This window comes from Lonchura striata, chromosome 23 (genome assembly GCF_046129695.1).
Source record: "Lonchura striata isolate bLonStr1 chromosome 23, bLonStr1.mat, whole genome shotgun sequence".
NCBI lineage: Eukaryota > Metazoa > Chordata > Aves > Passeriformes > Estrildidae > Lonchura > Lonchura striata.
The window spans coordinates 9,987,131-10,002,661 of record NC_134625.1 but is presented as its reverse complement, the minus strand read 5'-3'; the positions used below and the strand labels follow the sequence as shown (position 1 = coordinate 10,002,661).

The window sequence follows — 15,531 nt, the reverse complement described above, 5'->3', positions numbered from 1 at the left end:
ACCTACTTCTCAGTGAGAGTTTCACCACACCTGAAAGCTGCAGCCAGCAGAGATGCTGAAGGGGACCTGGTGCTTGTCCTCTTTTGGGTTAAATCTGCTCCCTAAAAACCTTTACTCATCATCAAATGACAATTTTTACACCTCAGCGTGGCAGTTTTATGAGTTCAGCTGTCTTCAGCCAAATAAAGAGACTCACAACCCAGAATGGAATAATGCAATTTATTGGTAATTGCATGGCAAAATCAGCAGTAAACCTGGAGCACATCTGTAAAAGGAGAATAGTTGATGGATACAGAAGGACAGCAGCTTTTGAGGGATTGAGTGGATGAATTCCACTGCTCTCTGCCATTCCTTGTTGGGTAAAGCTGGTGAAAGAGGAAATGCCCTTCATCGAGAGGAAGTAATGCTGCACAATGAACCATTTCCCTAAAACGGGTCCTAGAAGAGGGAGGAAGAAAACAACTACTGCAAACAGAACATTCCTTTGGGCAGAGCTTGAGTCCATGGCTGAGGTAGATGGGGTTGTGTGTCCCCAGAAACAGAGTCCCCATTTGCATTTCTGATTTCAAAAAAGGAAAAAAAAAAAATTGTTTTCTGTGAATTGTGCTTCACTTCTACAAGTAGAAGGAGCGGTACCCAGTGATGCAGCTGAATAAAAAAATACTTCAAAAGCAGTAGGTTCTCTTCACTCCACCACAGAGGATGCCAGATATCACTTCATCAAACTGGTGTGAGTCAGTATGCTCCAAAAAAACCTGAGAATAAACCTTGTCAGTGCCCAGAGAGCTGGAGCAACTTTTACTTCAAAAAGTTGGATTTCCAGGGCTCAGCAAAAGAGGGATGTCACAAAAAAAATCAAACCAATGAACCAAAGCAACTCGCAGGAAAACCAAGGCACATTGGCATGTAGGCCCGAGGCTTCAGTAGGCCCTGCAGACCTGAGGGCAAGAGGTTTTCTTTTCCCCAATAAATTAGAAAGATTTCTTAGAAAATCATTGTTTTGTGCTTAAATAGAAGTTAATTATCCCATCAGCATTATTCTTCCAATCCACGGAGAGCAGAGCATGTCCTTCAACCTGCACTGGTTATCCAGCAGCCTCGGGAAGGATCCATCCATGATTTTCAGTGCTGCAATTTCAGCCTTTTTCCACAGCTTCAGTCAGTAGGGATCTTCCTCATCCGTGTCCTAAACAGGGAACATGGAGAGAAACTGAGATTTTGTGTGAACAAATGAACCAAGCCACGAGTTCAGCCAAAGGCTGAGCACCTGGCAAGAGCCGAAATGCTTCCCAAAAATGCTGCTGTGCTTGAACAGGCCAGAGGAGTTGCAAAAACCACTGATGTGAGTGCAAATATATGAGTGCAAATATATAAGTGCAAATATACGAGTGCAAATATTGGACTTGATTGGAATCAAAGCTGTCATTTTAAGATGACAGTACAAATATACGAGTACAAATATATGAGTACAAATATATGAGTACAAGTGCAAGTATATATAATAAATATATAATAATTAACAAGTACAAGTATATATAATAAATATAAGTACAAGCACTAAAAGTTTGGCTTCTCCCAGGCACAGCCACCATGCCATAACCTGCACATGAAATGTTTTGAGAGGAGCAGCAGCTGAAGATGAGGCACACAGCGCAGCACAGCCCTGCAGAGCCAGCCCTGAGCAGCACCAATTGCTGGTTTTCAAGCAGCCCCTGCTGCTGTAACCACAGCAGCTCTTTGATGATGTCCCACACGCAGCTCTGCAGCTCTGAGCTCACCCAAACCCCTCAGCTCTGCACAGCAAACCTCACCGACACTCAGCATTTCAATCCAAAGAGATTTCCCATCGGCTTTGCAATTTTAATGGTTTGGTCACTTAGGAAGCACGAAAAAGCACATTAGAGAAACCTCAGAAATGCAGAATTGTTAAAGTGAGAGGGACATTCTCAGGGGGCTGATCAGATAAATATTTCAGTATCAGACAGCAAAGGATCAAAGCTGACAGAGCACTGGACATGAAAGCAGCAGGATTCTATTGTCACAATTTGACTCCTCCCAAAGGATGAGAGGGCAGTTTTCAACTTTTAAGCTCTCCCATGTCTTGGCAGCATTTCCTCCCCAAGCTGGGGCTCCATCCCTCCCCTTCTCTCCTGCTGGCACCTCCCTGATTCCCAGCCAGGGCAGCTCAGCCCTTGGCACAAGGTGTTTCCTGCTTCCCCCAGCTCCCCAAAACCTCATTCCCAGCATTTGCAGCTCTGTGCCTAATGCAGAACTGTAAATAAAATCTGCTGTGTCAAATGCAGAACTGTAAATATTTCACGTACAACTTACGTAATTGCCCGGTTCCCATCCTGTATCTAATAGAAACCACCAGCACACGCCTGTCTGAAGGCTTGGGCATTTAGGAGGTTTTAAATCACTGGCATTAGGAGAGTGAATCAAGCAACACATATTTAACTCCTCCTTAACTCCCATCCTGTGCAGGAGAGGCAAAGGTGCCCCTGAGGTAAATGTGCTCTGTAGGACAGGGAAGGAATGAAATCCCTCTGAACTGGCCATGACTCTGGAATGTGCCTGCCCATTCCAGAGCACAGGACTCCCACAAAACAAGGGCAGCTGGTGGCAAAGCCACTCCGGAGCTGGAGCACCTGCTGGGCTGGGAGGGGAAGCAGCACAATTAGAGGGCAACCACCACTTCGGAGAGCACGACAAACAAAAAGCAGAAACAAACAAACAAACAAACAAAAACCGCGAGGGTTTAGCAATGTTCTGCTGCAATGAAAACAAAGTAAAAGGAGGAAGATCTCCAGCACCTCTGCAGAAACACAGAGGGCTGAGGGGTCACTGCCAGCCCCAAACTGCTGGTGCAGAGCCCCCGGAAAAACCCCACGGCAGCTGGCACTGACACCCTGATTTGTCATCTTGAAACGACAGCTCTGATTCCAATCAAGCCTGGTGAAAAATCAGTTTGGTGGATTTCGTGACAGCCTCCCCAGCAGTACAGGCAGCAGCTCTCACTCCCTGCCTTTGGGACACCCAGAGGTGTGGGGACACCCTACCTGCCGCTCTCAGCACCTCCTTGGAGCACCCAGGGTGGCAAAATCACCATGAAAACACCAATTTTCACTTACCACGCAGTTCAGGCAGCACTGCTTGAGTTTGCCCCCGCAGCCAGCTGTGTCTGAGTGCTCTGGCCTGCAGGAAAAGCACAGCATCAGCTTGGACTTTCTCCCCAGACACTCCTCTACCTCCTCTGGACTGTGAATTCTGACTGTGCCACAGGGAACTGAAGGTTTTTCATCCTGAGGAAAACCTTTAGGTCTGCACAGCGAAGCCAAAAGGACTGAAAGCTGCCAGATGCCTCAGTTTGAAGGTGGCCCTTCAGTGCACAAAGATTAAAAGGAAAGTTGCTTTTTGGCTGGTAAATCTTACACCATCAATCAAATAATTAAAAGACCACAGTAAAAAAAAAAAAAAAAATCATTCTACAAGGAGCTGAGCAGAAGGGAGCTCCATCTCCAAGGCTCCTTCAGCACCTGGCATCCCTGCTCAGGCCACCACAGGTAGCCTTTCTGGGTTTATTTTGCTGTTATGAGGACCCAAAAATGCAGCACCCAAAGGTCATACATGCAAAACATCCTGCTGACTGAAGCTCAAATAAACCTCATTACAGAAGTGAAAGATGTCTGACCCCAAACTGCCTCAGTTCCATGGCATTCCTCACGCGAAGGACAGAGAAAAGGGATGTGCAGCCCTTGGTCTGTGCTCCAGCTCGGGATTTCCCAAAGCTTTCTGCTTGCTGGGACAGCAGCAGATACCAGCGGCTGCACTGCACTCACTTCATGCTGAAGGAGGTGGGGAAATCCTCCCTCGTGCCTGAGCCAACACCCCAAAGTGGAAATGCAGGCTCCAGCCTGCAGCCAGTACTCACTCATCAGACACTTCGATGGAGGATTTCTTGTAGCCACATTTTCCTTTCTCCTTCAGCACCCGGAATTTCCTCCTCATCCTCACCAGCAGCACAATGACCACGAGGGCAGAAGGGAGGAACACCAGGATGGCCAGCAGAGCTGCTGAGCTCAGCTGGAAGGCCAGGCCTGAAACACAGCGAGGCACGGCTTGGCTGAGCCCCTGGGACAAACCCAGGGCACAGCCTGGTGGCCCTTCCACGTGAGACACGGGGCTGGCAGACTGGGAGCAGCCTGTCCCCACCTCTGCAGGGCTCCTGTCCCCAGACCTGTGGTCCCCAAATCCATGGGGCTCCTGTCCCCAAACCTGCAGTCCCTAAATCTGTGGGGCTCCTGTCCCCAAATCTGTGGTCCCCAAATCTGTGGGGCTCCTGTCCCCAGACCTGTGGTCCCCAAATCTGTGGGGCTTCTGCTACCAAATCTGCAGGGCTCCTGTCCCCAAATTTGCAGTCCCCAAATCCATGGAGCTCCTGTCCCCAGACCTGTGGTCTCCAAATCTGTGGGGCTCCTGTCCCTAAACCTGTGGTCCCAAATCTGAGGGGCTCCTGTCCTCAAATCTGTGGGGCTCCTGCTACCAAACATGCAGAGCTCCTGTCCCTGGATCTTTGGTCCCCAAACCTGTGGGGCTCCTATCCCCAAACCTGTGGTCCCCAAACCTTTGGGGCTCCTGTTCCCAAACCTTTGGGGCTCCTGTCCCCAAACCTTTGGGGCTCCTGTCCCCAAACCCAGCCCAGGCTCAGGTGGAGGGAGCTGCAGAGGAGGGCACGGCACAGTTCTACCAGCATGGCTGAGCTGGGAATTTGGGGCAGGGCTGGCACGCAGGGCAGATGAGGAAATTGATTCTGACAATCAGCGCTTGTGATGTGGAGATTGTTTTTAGGCCAGCACTTCCTCAATGTTTAACTTGTTCTGCCGCAACGAAACTCCCAAACAAAGGGACACTTCTGATTTCTGCTGTCACCACAGCTGCCCCCGTCCCTTCCTGCCCCAAATCAACCCAGCAGTTCCCAAATCACTGAGCTCAGAGAGCGGGGCTGAAGCAAGCTCTGCTGACCCTCCAGCGTGGAAGTCCAGGGAGCATTTCCCACGTGATGCTCGGAATTCCAACATCCCACAAAGCAGCTCTGTCGCAGGGGTGAGGCCACACCGAGGGCAGGGAGCCTTACCCCGCTCTGTAACCACCAGCACGGTCTGGGGAATGTTGTGGTAAACATCTGGAGGGTTCTTCACGCTGCAGATGAACGTCCCATTGTCACTGAGCCTGGGGCTTTGGATGGCGATGGAAGCGTCACCATTAGCGATGTTCCCAACCCAGGATATCCTGTCCTTGAACGTCCCCACTGTTGTGGGGTGTGGGATGGACTGATAATGAAAAATCTGCGAGGAGGGAAAGGCAAGGATTGTGGTAATAAAGCACTCATCCAAGAAAGCAGTGAACTGTTCTTTTGCATTGCAAAAGTAAAGGAATAATGACAGGTTAAAAAGCCAGGAAGGATATTTCATATACAAGAGAAATAAAGCCACCAACTGAATCTTTACAGTCATTCTGTGCACAGTGCAACTCTTGTGACAACCCCCCTACTTTATCATTATCATTATCATGCTCTTTTGTATTTAGAATATCTTTTCCCCCCAGAGAACACCGAAGGTATTTTACAGGGGGAAGAAGGCAACAGTGAGCGTCCCAAACCGCAAAGTGAGGCAGCAGCCCAGCAAAGCAAACAGAAAATTCCAATTTTCAGCACGCCCAGAGGCCTGGCGCTGTTCCACCTACCGTCTCCATCTGGCCCCCAGCGAGGGGCCGGTAGGTCCAGTCCACCAGCAGGCTCTCGGTGATGGGGGAGCTGGACTTGAAGGAGCATTTCAGCAGCACTTGCTCGCCCACAAAAGCTCGGACTTTAGCACTGGCTTTAATTTCCAGGGAAAGAGCATTGCAGACACCTGATGGAACGGGCACAAAAGGCAGGGATTCGCTTCTTGCTGCCCGCGAGGTGCAAAATTGTCCCAAAAATCCCGAGACGTGCGCGGGTCAGGCAGAATTCAAAGACTAAAGCACAGCAGTGACTCCCTGCCCGGCACTGAATTTACAGGAGAGCAGAAAACTTCCCTGACCTGTTCGAGGAGACAAGGAGCTGAGGAACGCGATCAGCTGGGTTACGAACTACCAGCTGTAGGTACTTAAAGCAATTCTGCCTGAATTCCACAGGCACCGGGTCAGAACTCTCCCCAGAGCACCAAATTCTTTCAGTTCTTGTTTCCAGCGGGCGCAGCCGCTTCTGCCCCGTTCAGCTCCGGCCGTTCCGAGCCTCCCTCCGCCCCGGGACCATCCACCGCTCCGGGCAGGACTTCGCCCGAGCCTCCCAGAGCTCCGGGACCACCCTTCCCGAGCTTCCCGCATCCCCCAGAGCTCCGGGACGGCTCTTCCCGAGCTTCCCACATCCCCCAGAGCTCCGGGACCACCCTTCCCGAGCTTCCCACATCCCCCAGAGCTCCGGGACCACCCTTCCCGAGCTTCCCACATCCCCCAGAGCTCCGGGACCACCCTTCCCGAGTTTCCCACATCCCCCAGAGCTCCGGGACCACCCTTCCCGAGTTTCCCGCATCCCCCAGAGCTCCGGGACGGCTCTTCCTGAGCTTCCCACATCCCCCAGAGCTCCGGGACCACCCTTCCCGAGCCTCCCCAGAGCTCCGGGATCACCCTTCCCGAGCTTCCCACATCCCCCAGAGCTCCGGGATCACCCTTCCCGAGTTTCCCGCATCCCCCAGAGCTCCGGGATCACCCTTCCCGAGCTTCCCGCATCCCCCAGAGCTCCGGGACGGCCCTTCCCGAGCTTCCCGCATCCCCCAGAGCTCCGGGACGGCTCTTCCCGAGCTTCCCACCTTCCCCAGAGCTCCGGGACCACCCTTCCCGAGTTTCCCACATCCCCCAGAGCTCCGGGACCACCCTTCCCGAGCCTCCCCCTGCCCCGGCACCATCCAGGGCCGCCGGAGCCGCATCCCGAGCGCTCCCGGCCCCGTTCCCCGACGGGACCCCGCGGGCACCGCCGCTCCCGTCCCGTCCATCCCATGCCATGCCGGGCCCCGGAGACCCCGGTACCGAGCAGCAGCAGAGCCCCCCGCGGGAGGAGGAGGAGGAGGAGGCGGCCGCCGGCCCTCGCCGCCCCTGGGCGCCGCATCCCGGCCGGGCTCAGCCCCGGAACATGGCGCTCACCTGGCGCAGGTGAGGGCGGGGCAGCCCCGAAATGGCCGCGGCGCCTGGGAAGGTCTGGGAACGCCTGGGAAACTCTGGGAATAATGCTGGGCACACCTGGGAATACCTGAGTAGGTCTGGGTACACCTGGGTGGGAACAGCTGGGTACACCTGGGCAGGAATACCTGGGCATACCTGGGAACACTTGAGTAGGTCTGGGTAGACCTGGGTGGAATCAGCTGGGTACACCTGGGAACAGCTGGGCACACCTGGGAATACCTGGGTACACCTGGCTGGAATCAGCTGGGTACACCTGGGAACAGCTGGGCACACCTGGGTAGGTTTGGGTACACCTGGGTGGGAGCACCTGGGTATACCTGGGAACACTTGGGTAGGTCTAGGTACACCTGGGCACACCTGGTAACAGCTGGGCACACCTGGATAGGCCTGGGTACACTTGGGAACAGCTGGACACACCTGGATGGGCACACCTGGGTAGGCCTGGGAACAGCTGGGAACAGCTGGACACACCTGGGTGGCCCTGCTGTGTCCGGGATGAGTGAAAGGTCCGGTGCTGCAGCCGTGCCTGTCCCCAGATCCCCGAGCCTCACTGCCAGCCTGCTCGCTGCAATTTGGGTTTTTTTGGGTGCCACAAAACGAGGAATGTGCCAGGATTATATTCTTAAATCAAGGTGTTCCTTGCTGTGAGATCTCTGTAGATTTTCAAGCTCAATCAGCAAAATAAAGGAGACCTAATCAGGGGAACAGACAGCAACTCCATGCCTTAGCCAAGGACACCCTCGAACTGACAAGTTTTAGGGATGTAATAAATTAAATATTGATGTGTGTCTCTGTACATTGCTAACTGGGCAAAATGCCAGAGTTGAACTAGAGCTGAATGAGCTTGGTTATAATACCAAAAATCACACCTACAGGTCAAAAAGACCCCAGCCAGGTGAAGAGCCTGCCCCTGAGCAGGGGTAGAAGTTGGGAATGAATATGTATGGGAATGAATAACCCATTGTAAGAGAGGGGCTGTAGCTGGAGAGTTACTGACTCTGAATTCTGTGCATAAATAATGGTGGTAGAAGTCCAGTGCGGTGTGCTGGATCTGTGGGACACCACCAAGCACCAGGCTCGGGCTCCCCTGAAGTCAATAATCAACATCTCCCTGAAGTATTTAATTATTGGTTTGTTGCACACAGGGTAACAAATCTGGTTTTGGGGACAAACAGTGCAAATCTGCTCATCTGAGGTGTCAGAGGCCCCCAGGTCACGGCCCCCCTCCACAGCAGCACAGCTCTGAGTAAGGTGACTTTATTTACAACATAGGAAAGTGAAAATGAAAACAGACAGCCAGGGAATGCTGGCACTTCACAGGTTATAAAGCCATAAAGACACTCTACAAACAGACAGGGCAACGCTGTGATTTGGGGCTGGGTAAATACTGTAACAGGATTGGTTTGGGGCTGGTGAGACACCCTTAGAACTCCATGGGTTCCAGTTTTGGGGAACAGAGGGGAGCGCTGGGATAGTGAGAGTGGGAATGGGAACAGGGGGGAGCTGGTGAACCCAGGCAGAAACTCTTCTCAACCCCCAAATTCTCCCGAAGCTGCCAGAGATGGATGTGCAAACCACCCTGGCTGGTGAATGCCATCCCGAATAACAAACAGCACCCCTGCCCAGCTCTATCACTGTCCATCGAACAGAAAAGGGATTCCAAGGAGTTTGTTGTGCCAGCTGAGACCTCACTGCTCAGCCTTCCCTCTCAGGATGCCAGGGAGGAGTCACAGGGAACAAAACCAGGGCAAACAAAACCAAAACGCTGTGGTTTCCAAGGTGCAAGAGTTCATCTGCTCAAACACCTCCCAGCAATCCGTCCAGTCAGTCTTGGCACTTCCATCTTGCAGTGAAGCCCTGCTCCCGGGTGAGAGGATGAAGGAAAGTTCTTTGTTCATGGGGCAAGATCCTCCTGCTCTGCTTCACTGAGGGGAATTCACAGCTCATGCAAAGTCACCCTCTTTCCATGCAAGACTTTCAGGTTGAGCAGAGGTTCTGCAGCGGCAGCGTGGGGCGTCTGTAATCCAGCTTTGTTCTAACACCCCAAATTACAAGCTCTCACCAGCTGCTTTGGAAGCTCCTGAGAAGAAAGATTGTAAGAAAAACAAACATCCGTGACTCAGGGTTATTGTCAAAAACCAAAATAATAGAGGGAACTGCTGACCTCAGGAACTGTGGGTGAAATTTGTGCTGACATGTCTAAGCAAAGACAGTGAATGTGGGAACAGTGCCAGGCTTCCTGTGGCAATTTTAAAGCAGTAAAGGTTAAAGTAATCAAAAAGCAGATTCCAAAGTGACAAAAGGGAAGTAATTCATTCCTCTTTATATACAAAGCAGGAATGCCATGGAAAGCAGCAACAATGGCTTTTCTACAAATGCTCCTCAACACCAGGGTGGAGAAATCTCTTGCACATTTTAGAGGCTGTGATGGTTCAGGGAGGGTTCACCTGTCTCTGAAAGATCCTCAACAGCAAAGTGTGATTGTGGCCTCAGTTCTGACTGTGAATAGCAGGGAAATACCCGAGGGAATCTGTCTTGGAGAGTCCACAGGAACACTGAGACATTAATTAGAGAAGGTTTGGATGGGTACCTGCATTGTGCACACCAGCAAAGACCCTTAATCTTCCAATGGAATGGATTCCTTTTCTTCCCCCACCTTCAGGCTCTCCTTTTCTTTACTGTTGTAAAAATGGGAGGAACAAAAGAGAAAAGAAGCCCAAATCAGTGTCAGGATGTCCTGAGCCACACACAGCACACCCACGGTGACAAGGTGAGTGTGGCACACGTGTGGTGACCACAGCTCGGGGGACAGGGTGGTCATCTGCCCACCACCACAGCAGCTGCATCCTTCTGAGGGAAGAGCCACCGAGCAGGGCAAGAGGCAGATGGGGACTGCAGAGCTTGTCCATCCTGGGGCTCTGCTCTGCCTGCACGCAGCCAATTATCGCTAATTGGGTTGGCAGCTTGCACTGTGGGTGCTCTGTGCAGGGTCCAAGAATTCAGAAAGGCCGTGGAGATAAACCCACCCAGCTGCCCCAGCAGCCTCTCCCCCGTGCCGTGCATGCCCTCACCTGTGGGTCTCAGATTCAGTCAAAGAGAGAAACGGAGAGTTTCTAGCCAGGCAAAAGCCTGGGAAAGAGCTGGGGAAAATGTAAATAATCTTTATCTCTCTTGTTTTTCACATTGTTTATAGTTAAGTTCTATCACTGTGCGTCAAGCACTCTGTACCAATGCTGTGGGTTGTTTTCACTTCAGAACCAATGGATTTGGTCCTTGTGGAGCTCTGTATAAAAGAGCGGTGTATTTTGAATAAATCAGTTTTACTCTCACAGCCTTCTGAGTCAGAGCCTTCTCCTTCCCATCCTGCCTCGACAGCCACACTCACCTCTCAGCGTTGGCCGCCTCCAGCCTCCTGTCCCGCGCCTTCCTGCGGCGCTGCCGGCAGATGATCATGGCTGTCACCACGATGATCATCAGCACGGAGGCAGAGCCGATGGCCACGGCCAGGAAATGGATTTCTGAGAAGCTCACTGCATGGGGAGAGACAGAATGAAGCAGAGGGACACACAGGAGGAGCGGGGCTGGGATCCTGCATTTGTCAATAAAACCTTTCCTCAAGCTCCCTTTTCCCTCGTGCTTTCTACTTACCAGCCCTTTTCTCCCACAGCTTTCCCAGATGTGGAAGAAGGCCACTCTGCTTAAATCCACACAACCTCGGGGGGGTTTCTTGGCCTCTCACCTTTCTGCACAACCCGGAGTCGCACCTCCCCGATGGTGCCATAGACGTCTGGCCAGTTTGTCACCTGGCAGGTGAAGGTCCCGTTGTCGCTGGGCTTCAGGTTCCAGAGGACGATGGAAACATCGTTCCGCTCGATGTTCCCATCCCAGGTCACTCGGTCTTTAAACCTTCCCGCAGGGGGCTCGTAGGGCTCCTTCAGGTAGTAAAATACCTACAAAAGTCACAAAAACATCGAATGGCCTGGGATGGAAGGGACCTGGGAGATTCCTGTCAGGTGCAGGATGTCACTTAAGGCAGGACTCAGCCGTGGTGTCAGCAGACCCAGCTTTGTAAAGCCACAAACATTTTAACCCTGACCACCCAAAACTAAACACGGGAGTGTTTGTTAGGCAGGGTCTATAAACAGATTAATCACTCCAAGTGACGAAGGCCCAGATGTGTCTGTGGGTTTGGGGTGTGTCTGTACCCATGTGGCAGCACATTTCTCTCCCTCAGGATTTTTCAGAGAGGAGCACAGAGAGAAATGAAAGAGAAAACAATTTCTATTTCTGCTCCTTGTTTTTCCCATGTGGGATGTGTGTGGAGAATTGTTTCCCTGGGGTGATGCTTGGTTGGATTCTGGTGAGGATTGTTTGAGCCTGGTGGCCAATCCAACCCACCTGGGGCTGGGCTCTCAGAGAGGGGCATGAGTTGGGTGAGAGTCAGAGAAAGTAGTATCCTCCTTTTATACAGTATATTAATGTATTTTAGCATAGTTATAATAAATAAATAATTCTGCTTTCTGAATTGAGTCAGACATCAGCATTTTTTCCCATTGGGTTCGCCTGCATTTCCAATATACCCCCTCGCTGCTGGGTGCTGGGTGAGGGGAGCCCCCGGAACGGAGCACAGAGATCTCACCCACCGGCTCGTGAGCGCTCAGGTCCTCGGGCTGGAAGTTCCAGCTCACGGAGAGCTGCTGGCTGACGGGGCTGCTGCTGGAGAAGGTGCATTTCAGCCGCTGGTTGGTCCCGTTCACGGCCACCACCTCCTTGGCAGTGTGAACCTCCACTGCTGCCGCCAGCCACAGCGCTGCGGGGAGAACACGGGGCAAAATCACCGTCCGAGCCAGCTCATCGCCGCTCCTTATCGCCTTTAAATCCCTGGGAGCCTTATCTGCGCTGGCAAGGGACCGCCTGAGCATCCCAGGCATTCCCGGGGGGTGATCCTGCAGATGGAGTCAGAAAAACCCTTTCAAACTGCACTGAATCCCACCCAATAATTGCTATTTCCCATGCTAGAGCTTCCCTTTTTACCCTTTCTACTCAGCCTCGTGCACAGCACGGTGGAACTGCTCTTAACTCATGTATCCAGAGCCAGTTCTAGAGGCTTTGTAGCCCAGCTGGGCAACTGCAGGTAAATTCAGTCAGGTCTAGAGGAAATGGATTTGTTCTTCCAAGAAACATCCCCACAACCACCATGGCTTATTTAAAAATAAGTGAACACTGCTCACTCGATGCTCCCCTGGAAGAAGGAAAACCAGTGAGAATAGAGCAAAGAAAAGAGAGGAGGAGAGTGAAAAATAAGAAAAATTAATGGTTTTCTCGGTGAAGGAAATAGAAAATATCAATACCCTGTCACATTAGGAAGATAACTCACTCCAGTGTGATTCAAACAAACAACAAAAAAAGCTTATCTAGGGTTGTAAAATAAAACTTCACAACAAAGATGTATTTGGAAGTAGTTTATGGCTAAATACTTCCTTCCAAATAATTCCTTATCTCAAAGGGAAAAAGGCTTGGAACGCCAAAACATTGAAACTATTCACATGTGAAAAACTTCACTGGCAGAGATCACGTTGCTCATACATGGATTCGGTGCCAAATCTGTTAATTTTAAACCCTTTGAAAAGAATTAAGCGAGAAATAAGAGTAAAATACTTTTTTTCAAGGCCGATTACATTCCACATTTGGGAAAGGAAGTTGCGTTATTATTAAAATCCAGGTGTTTCGATATAAACCACTGAAAATTCAAGTGAGTTTCGTGTCAGTCTGGAACCTTTGCTGTGTAAAAGATCTGAAGCCGGAGCTCCTGGACAATCCCTGATTGTTTAGGAACAAAGGTAGGGGAAAAAAAAAAAAAAGAAAAAGAGCTGAGAGTAAAGTTCAGATTCCCAGCAGGGGAGAAAAAGACCTTGAAAGCGGAGCTGAGATCAGTGGAGGAAATCGGTGTTCTTCCTCTCGAATACGCCCAAACCTGTCGGGGAAGAAACTCAAGCGCTCCGCGCCGCTTCCAGCGAACCCCGCGCAGCAGGAATCGCAGCAGGACGGGGGAAGGCTCTGCCCGGGATAACTGAAGGGATGGGAAGAGGGAAGCGAGGCCGGGCCGGGCCAGGGCCACGCTCCTTACCTGGGAGCTGCGCCCCGAGGACGAGCGCAGCGCCCAGCCAGGCGCGGCCGCGCATCGGGGCACAAAGCCGGGGCTGCGGAGGCAAATCCGCTTCGGCTTCTCCGTCACCGGCTAAAAGATGAGTTTCTCCAAGCCTTCCCAGCACAACGGGGCAGATTCCGGCGAAGGAAGGTGAGCGCTCCCCCTGCCCGAGTCAGGCGCGCTCCGTGCCAAGGTGTGCCCAGCCCCGCTCCGTGCCAAGGTGTGCCCAGCCCCGCTCCCTCCTGCTCTAACCCAGCGCGATTCCCAAGGTAAGATTAATTTCTTCTCCCTCCCATATTCCCCTGCTCTTAGGTGTTGCAATCATTCCTCCTCCCAGCCGCCACCCCAAACCACTCCCCTCTTGTGGGAGGTAAAAGAACATTTGCCTGGAGGTGCTCATAGGTGACTCGAAGGAATGAGGGCCGTTTGTTTGGCAAAAAAACCTGCAAACGATCCTAAAAAGAGCGGCCCAAACCTGACACTGCGGGCCCTCACCCAGAGCATGGAAACGTCCCACCAAACACAGACACCTACCCTAAAGTGATTTGAACCCTTGGTTGTAGGCAAGGATTGGGAGCCTGGTGCTTGGGAAGTTCTGGGAAAAATCAGGTGGAAAATGGGTCCGGCCATTTTCCAATAAGTGAGAAATTCCGTGGGACACAAAATATTCTGCAGTCGGCACGTGGTGAGAGTGTAAAAGCAATCTGAGCCTGCGTGTTGGCAAAATGAGGATGTTTGCATTCGAGGGCCATGAATCACTGGGGTGTGTGAGAGACAACTGCTCACTCCAAAAATGTTAAAGGGTTTATTAAACCTTAACAAAACACAAGAAAAGGACTAAATAAGGAAGAAGTTGCAGCGCTGGGAACTGCTTTTGTGGCTTTCTACCACGTGGCTGGCTCGTCTTCAGGATGGATGCTCAGTGTTTTATACCGCTGGGGGTTGCATCAGACAACGCTGACCCCTCCCAAAGTCTGCCAGCCAGCCCTTCTTTGCCGTTTATCGGTGGGGATTGCTTGCCTGCAGCCAGCTTTTCCATTCCCAGCTGCCCCATGGAAGGGCCACATGTGCACACCTTTCTACCTGCCCTAGACACCCCTGATGTCCGATGGCAACAGTACAGGGGGGAAAGGGAACCGCGGGGAGAACAGAGGACATGGAAACGGCAATCACATAACTGTACATCACTAAAGCTTCTCTTAATATCCACACAATAGTCACCCCTGAATTGTGAGAGCAAATCGTCTTGTGATCCATCTGTGTCTGCGTCTGGCACCCCAGCCTGTGCCAAGAAGTCATCGCAGGTTATGGATTCCGGGTGTGCCTGGTGCCCATTTCCTTTGCAGGGTGCAAGGGCAGGGTGCCCCAACCTCCGGGTGTTTGGGAAGGGTGTCCCTTCAGAGATTTGGTGATGGAAAAACATCACTGAGGCCGTCAGCTGCCCGGATTGTGCCCAGAACAGAACAGGGAATCCTGTGTGTGCTAACACATCCCCTCCAGGACGCCAAGGATCTCCATTTTCCAGGAATGATTTGGACACCAAGGATCTCTGTTTTCCAGGAATGATTTGGACACCAAGGATCTCCATTTTCCTGGAATTGTTTGGTCCCGTGTTAGCCCTCCATCACTTCCTCTCCCCAGATTTCCACCCAATTACGATTCCAGCATACCGCCTCCTTCTGGGGCTTTGTTCAGGTTGAGTTTAAGGTTTAGCAGCCAATTTGCTGCCACTTCCTAATCCTGTTTCTGCACAGGGCTGGGAACAGCCCCTTTGCCTGCAGACTTTTGCTAATCCTCATCCTCTTCCAAAATATGTGGCTTCCTGTTGAGCCAGGGGCAGGGGAAATGACTCTCACAATTTCAGAAGGCAAAATGAGCGTTTATTCAAAAGCACCTCTCTCTTTCATAGAGAACATCGTGAACACCAATTCCATTGGACTTAGAGTAAAAACATTTCACCTGATTGGTACAGTGGACTTAAGTCAGTGTGGTAGAACATATCTATAAATGATAAGAACAGAAAGTAAGATAATAGATTGATTACATCCCTCTCGGACTTTCCCCCAGGCTTAGCGTGGCAGAAATCTTTCTCTTTTTCTCTCTGACTGAGCTGAGAATATCCGCAGGGTTCAGCTTCTAATAGAAGACCGCGTCCCTGGCACACT

The 15,531-nt window shown here is 51.5% G+C and overlaps 2 protein-coding genes across 2 annotated transcripts; both read right to left on the bottom strand.

The window, feature by feature from the left end:
- Window positions 1–1,159: 1,159 nt before the first annotated feature.
- On the bottom strand, window positions 1,160–7,144 carry MPZL3 (myelin protein zero like 3). Its single transcript, XM_077788072.1, has 6 exons — window positions 7,066–7,144; window positions 5,743–5,909; window positions 5,135–5,345; window positions 3,932–4,097; window positions 3,132–3,195; window positions 1,160–1,186 (listed from the first exon to the last, which is right to left on the bottom strand). The coding sequence occupies exons 1-6, from the start codon at window positions 7,142–7,144 to the stop codon at window positions 1,160–1,162; spliced, it is 714 nt and encodes a 237-aa protein (XP_077644198.1).
- Window positions 7,145–9,835: 2,691 nt separating this feature from the next.
- Window positions 9,836–13,400, bottom strand: LOC110470448 (myelin protein zero-like protein 2). The gene is made up of 5 exons (XM_021530091.2): window positions 13,346–13,400; window positions 11,862–12,028; window positions 10,958–11,168; window positions 10,604–10,748; window positions 9,836–9,896 (listed from the first exon to the last, which is right to left on the bottom strand). The coding sequence occupies exons 1-5, from the start codon at window positions 13,398–13,400 to the stop codon at window positions 9,836–9,838; spliced, it is 639 nt and encodes a 212-aa protein (XP_021385766.1).
- Window positions 13,401–15,531: the final 2,131 nt, after the last annotated feature.

Bases quoted from the DNA above. Each gene is read 5' to 3' on its own strand.
- MPZL3 (XM_077788072.1), bottom strand. From the start codon at position 7,144: ATGCGGCGCCCAGGGGCGGCGAGGGCCGGCGGCCGCCTCCTCCTCCTC. The intron at 4,098-5,134 runs GTAAGGCTCCCT...GCTGTGTTTCAG, and splicing joins GCTGGTGGTTACAGAGCGGG to GCCTGGCCTTCCAGCTGAGC. The intron at 1,187-3,131 runs GTAAGTGAAAAT...TTCCCTGTTTAG, and splicing joins AGTGCTGCCTGAACTGCGTG to GACACGGATGAGGAAGATCC.
- LOC110470448 (XM_021530091.2), bottom strand. From the start codon at position 13,400: ATGCGCGGCCGCGCCTGGCTGGGCGCTGCGCTCGTCCTCGGGGCGCAG. The intron at 12,029-13,345 runs GTAAGGAGCGTG...TTCTCCCCGCAG, and splicing joins CCTCGGGGCGCAGCTCCCAG to CGCTGTGGCTGGCGGCAGCA. The intron at 10,749-10,957 runs GTGAGAGGCCAA...CTCCCCATGCAG, and splicing joins ACTCCGGGTTGTGCAGAAAG to TGAGCTTCTCAGAAATCCAT.